The sequence below is a fragment of the Saccostrea cucullata genome, unplaced genomic scaffold (genome assembly GCF_032062105.1).
Source record: "Saccostrea cucullata isolate Sc308-1 unplaced genomic scaffold, CSIRO_AGI_Scuc_v1 ctg2620, whole genome shotgun sequence".
Lineage (NCBI taxonomy): Eukaryota > Metazoa > Mollusca > Bivalvia > Ostreida > Ostreidae > Saccostrea > Saccostrea cuccullata.
Window position 1 is genome coordinate 74329 of NW_026937953.1, and position 5959 is coordinate 80287.

Here is a 5959-nt window from a genome sequence, read left to right on the forward strand (position 1 = left end):
ATTATTCAAGTTACCAATTTAAATGTAAATCATAACGTATGAGAAATATTGCTGATTTCTGAAAAAAGGTTTGTTTGTGTTTGTGTTAATTACTTGCACTGCAGACAAAAAAAAATTATGGTCTTTTTTTTATCTTTAAAATTGTATTCGTCTTTTCACCCTTCGATATCAATTAATTTTCAACACTTGAATTTAAATCAATTAAGTCTTCGATCATGTAAATTAATTTGATAAAAGCGCCAATATTTAACATAATATCCAACTTTAAGAAACTAGATTTAATTCAACACGTGCGCTAGCATATAAAGTTGATATAATTTTATCAAAGTAGTTCATGACTTTGGAGTATGATAATCGAATACAGTTGTAAAGGAATCCTTGCAGTCTTCTGAACAAACTTTGAAACTAAATATGTCGTTGGCTGAGTGTCGTGACAACGAGTCTACGAATCTTCCTGAAATAACAGGACATTTATTGCCCAGCTTTATAAACCGGCTGTGATCAGACATGTTATTTTCTTAGACGATCTATGATACGGAGGGGTTTTATTTTATATAGATATTTGCTAAACTGAGATGATAATTGCTTATATGCAACAAGAATGCACGAAGATTGACCTACACTAAACAAAAGGAAATATCTTACCCCAGGCTCCCATAAATATTAGAAATGTTATCGAACTTTGCGACCTTTCATCAACTGTTGAACAGTTTTGGCATATGAAGTATCAACACTTCGCATTTAAGCGAAGAACAAGAGATAGGGGCCTGTTTATGGCTTCCTTTATGAATTCTGTTATATAAATACAATTTACTTGTGTTTCAATATTCAGTTTCTTTTTGTGAACATCAGTGTTTAGTAGCATTTGGGAGCCTGTATAAATTAAAATCCCACCCATCTTGTTCTCTTGTAGCACTTTGTAAATATGGAGATTTTACAAAAGTTTTAAGGTTAAATCTGGTTTCCCATTTAAATTTAATGCAAACCTCTTAACCGAATAACAAAAACATAATTGCTGATCTTCAACATTTTTCCTGATCTAAATTTAGTGTTAATCAAGAGATTTCCTTTTTCAATTTGAAAATTTAAACTACTTAACCGAACAACCATTTAACGTCCTGTTGATGTTTCTTAATTGGGACAATCCCAAAATAGAGACAAGCTTATTGATGGTTATAAAGGGTGCATACCGGTATCTGCATGTATACTCCAAAGAAATATTTTTAAAGATTGTTAAATAAGGGTGAACGAATTTTCAGTAAATTGTGATTTTTTTTAATAGATATCAAAGTTTTACTTATGCTTTAATTCATTTAAAAACACCTTTCTGAGCACAATACAATTTTTATGAGGTACGTATGTTCGAGAGTACGTAATTTTAAAATAAGAATAGATATGTTTTCAAAAGTTATATCTAATACATGTAATTCGTAAATTAAATTTAAAGAAAATTGATATCGCTTAAAATCAGCATCTAGACATGCATGACCTACATTATTCCTATTATACATTGTTACCATTCTACCAATGATTATATTTCTCTTCCACATCCAGCCTACAAAATACTTTCATGTATTACAATGATAGGGACTGACACCTTGTGGAATAATCTGTGTTATTGTATTAAACTTTGACACCCTGCAAAAGCGATTACTTTTTTATAAATACATCCGAGTATCACATAATATAGCCTAGAGAAATATATCACTATTTCAATTAAATTTTCATGGATAAAGCCTGATTATTCGTACACATCAAATGACTGGTTATCTCCTGAAGGAGAACTTATTGACAAATTTAAAGTTAGCAATGCGAGTGTCATATTGATGTGAAAATCATTCGCAGGTGAATTTTTCTGTATACCCGGCGACTTTTTGCGCGCCTGAGTCGCTCAGTTCAGCAGGTGGACACACCTCCATCGGTACTGTCCAGCCAGGGGCGGCATAACGCGGAACACTCATTGAAGACACTTATCAGACGCAGAGTAAAGAAGACTTCTTGTCTTCTGCTATAACGTAAACAACCAACAGCTTCTTAGCGTGCCGAAAAATTGTGCAGCGTTTATTATTAATGTCAAAGCCCGAGAGAACATATAGCAAATATTTTTGTATTGAATTCCGGATGAAGTTAATTTGGGAATGTTTGTGATATATCATAATTATTAGTATGGAACCAAGTCAAGCTATCATCATGAAGAGTGAGAAAAAAAATTATTTCCATCTGGCATGTTCTTCGGTGTGAATGGGCTTTTTATAACAACTGTAGAAGTTTGAACTGACGACGTCACATGGTCGGCGTGCGACGCACGTGCTGGCACGGCGCACTTTATGAAAATTTAGACCTGCAGGATAGTTATATTGGTTACTCGCTCAGAGAAAACTCCCTCTATGCTTGTTTCTATATTAAAGTAATTCAGGTTTTGAATATTAATCAGGATGTGTACGACTTTGACTGAAAATTCCATTTCTTAGACTTCTTTGAACATATTTGTTGATATAGCGTGAAAATGACCAGGATCCTCTCTGTCTCTATAGTTTTTATGATTGTTGTTTTCACGTCGGAATTGTCAATGGTGAACGGGAAAAAGGTATGTTTTAATTTTATTTTATATAAATAACTACATGTTATAGCTGTTTTCTTCAATTTTTCACAACAGAGTGAACACAATGACCAGGATAGTAAAAAATGAACTAAGCAATAAATTGCAATGCTGCTTTCAATTCTAAACGTAGTAAATTAAATTAGGATGAAAAGTAACACGCTTGCAGTACCATTCGAAGCCTTATTTCCGCTTGCAATGACCCTTGTTAAATAATGCATGCTGAAAGCAGCGTTTATCTTTTTTCTAATTCGAGTAATTCTTTTCTATTTTTATTATTTTGTCTACACAATCTCTGTTTTCCCTTCGTACAAGGATGGGCATCAGGATGAGTTAAATAAGTAATGGCTTTGGGGAAATCTTAACATGACACAAGTTTGGCATAATTTTGTTCTCTTTTCTCTGCGCTAAGTATTCAAAAAACAAAAGCAGAATGGATGTCTCTGTTTATCCGACACAATTCAAAGAGACATAACTAGAGCAGGCAAAGTAAGTGCAACAAGAAATAAATTTCAGAGTTAAAAAGTGGAATCCTCGGTCTTCATTGATACTTTGGTGAACAAACAGACAGCATATTAATATAAACAAGCATGTGTACGTCTGATATAAACGTTGTACAGGCCCCTGAGTGTTTACCAAGCCACCTCAGGTGTTCTCCAGACGAGGAAATTCGTTTAGGAAATACGGCTGTTTCAAGAAGTCGTTTCTGGAATACAGTTGAAGGTCGACTCTGTAATGATTACCTTCAAAAAAGTGTTTACTTTTAGCATTTGTTTCATGCAGTTGGTGGCATTTCTACAGAAAATCGGTCATATATAAATTTTTAACAGAAAATCTAGGAGAAAGCATTTGTATAAGATTGATACAATAGATATCGGGACACCTGTTTTTGCGGCGCGGCTTTTCTCACAAAGCTATGGATGAGAAATCTTTGACATCAGAATGGGATAAGAGATCTACCCTTGGGGCAACATATTTTAACGGGTAACGCCACGTTCATTATTACAGTAACCCAATCTAACGGATAAAAGCAAGCATTTAGCATTACCCTAAATCGCCAATATATTAAATACCCCAACAGAAAGGCAGCATCTTTTAGTATCAGTTTATTCTTATGTTCCGCCAGTGTATATAGGACCCTTCAATCTACAGATTTGTGTGATTGCCCTGCCCTAAACGAACCCGAGGTGATATCGTCAAATAATCTAATTTTTACCCTGAGAGTGTTTAAGTCCGTGCGATTCATACATTCATACCCTTAAGTTAAAGGTACAAGGAAAGAAAATGAAGGTAATTATTTTCTGTTAAGGTGGAAAGTCACTCTAAATCCCTCTTTACAAATCTTTGTTAGAGAGCTTCTATGTGTCACCAAAGTATGCTACATTTGACTTTGAGCATTCTTTCACAAACCTTAGACTTAAGGGGGTTGATTTTACTATTTGGCCCCAATAAATCTGGGAACTTGTTTGTATTATTTCTAATTTAGACAACACACTTAGGAAAGTTTTTGAAAAGTGTGAGGTTAAAGCAAATCACGTTTTATTCGCGCCGGTATCCATTTTATTGTCATCGACTAATTGTCTCATAATTTTTTTTAATTACTTTCCTTGAATCAAAATTAAATGTAAGGTGTGAAAATTACAATAAATTATATTATGAATAAAAACATCTATACAATAAATTAAAATATTAAAACCTTTTCTTTTCCATAAAAGTGTTCATCATGTGTTGCGCGTTATTTATGCAAATCTGTATACACCCGATTTGAAAAATAATGAAAGAGATATACATATATACCGAACTTTGAATTAATATTATGAATTTAAATCAGGCAATATTAATATCAAAACATTAGTGCGCTTAAGTTAAATTTAAGATGGTTGTAACGATGTTTATGACAATGATCCAGCAAAAGAATATATTTGAATTTTTCTTTACAGAAAAAGAGTAGAAAATTAGAATCAAGAAATTCGACACACGGCCTTTCCTCAAAAACAGGAATACTTTCAAAAGACCATGAAAATAGGATTCTGTGTGAGTACTACACGAAGTGGTCAGATTGGACGCGTTGCAACCGGAAGTGTGAGCAGACGCGAGTAAGACGATGCAACCAGCCAGAAAACTGCGGGACTAGCGTTCTCAAGGAAAAGCGAAATTGCAAAAGACGGAAAGGAAGATGCTCCACATTATCTTATAAAGTGATAGGATTCCGCCGTGGAAACAGGTTAATAGAGGAACTTTTATACGATTTACTGTATGATGGATGGTCGCAATGGGGGCATTGCACTCGCTCCTGTCGCAAAAGGAGATTTCGCAAGTGTAAAGAACACAAAATTTGTGGTAACAGTTACATACAGGAGGAGCGGAAGTGTCGTTTAGCGGGGACAGTCTGTGGTAAAAAATACACATTTAACACTTTTGAACCAGACACACACTCGCCTTCAGTCAGTGAACTATCACCTCGGGAGTCGGGTAAGAGATCAATTGCATGTCGGGAATTTTAATGATATCAAATTAACTGCGGTCTTATCACTAACCTAAATCAATTTGGTGGCTATTAAATGGACGCTCTTTATCTTTTTGCACTTTTTTCAGAATTTAGTTAATTTTCATAGAGTCCTCTTTACGCTTATTTCACAATTTCCGATAATCATTTAGTCGACGCCAGTATTACCCACCCTCTAATGAAGTTAATATGTCTATCTTAAATTTAAAAATCTTAATTACAAATATCAAGATTGTTCTAAATTCGTATTTTTTAAAATTCAGAATGTAACTTTAGACAGCGCCGCCCATCAGTATAAAATAATAACATACATGTATATATTGAATAAAATATTAAAACAACATTATAGAGTAATAAAGACGCTCAAGAAGTATAAAATGGGGGAGGGGTGAACACTGATGCCCCTGATCACGTGTTTCTCAGTCCCACAGTTCCAGATTATTAATAATATATGACATTTTATAAATCACGTACTGAGTATATCGTACCAGGAGGATAGCACAGTCATTTACGACTTAGTCTTACTCGATACATTCAAAATCACATGAAATTGTCTCTAAATAATTAAAGATGTGTCTCTTAGAACCCATTATTCCGTTAGCCTGAAGAGCAAAGATTAATATGAAAGACAGAGAGAGCATATATTTCATTTGATACAATTTGTGCTTTCGTTACTTCGCTTTACATGAAAACTGCAACTGTTCTGTCAGTGACAATAGAACGATTAATGAAGTGATGCTCTCACATGTTGGGTTGAAGAGCCGTTGATCCTTTCATTGGCAACACATATACTTGGTATTATTTGCTTTGTATAGATATTAATGTGAGTATACACGCAATCTGGTTCAATTTTA

At 34.1% G+C, this 5959-nt stretch overlaps 1 protein-coding gene across 1 annotated transcript; it reads left to right on the top strand.

The window, feature by feature from the left end:
• Positions 1-1880: 1880 nt before the first annotated feature.
• LOC134249119 (uncharacterized) lies at positions 1881-5274 on the top strand. Its single transcript, XM_062731468.1, has 2 exons — positions 1881-2587; positions 4540-5274. The coding sequence occupies exons 1-2, from the start codon at positions 2507-2509 to the stop codon at positions 5101-5103; spliced, it is 645 nt and encodes a 214-aa protein (XP_062587452.1). The 5' UTR covers positions 1881-2506; the 3' UTR covers positions 5104-5274.
• Positions 5275-5959: the final 685 nt, after the last annotated feature.

Bases quoted from the DNA above. Each gene is read 5' to 3' on its own strand.
- LOC134249119 (XM_062731468.1), top strand. From the start codon at position 2,507: ATGACCAGGATCCTCTCTGTCTCTATAGTTTTTATGATTGTTGTTTTC. The intron at 2,588-4,539 runs GTATGTTTTAAT...TTTTCTTTACAG, and splicing joins CAATGGTGAACGGGAAAAAG to AAAAAGAGTAGAAAATTAGA.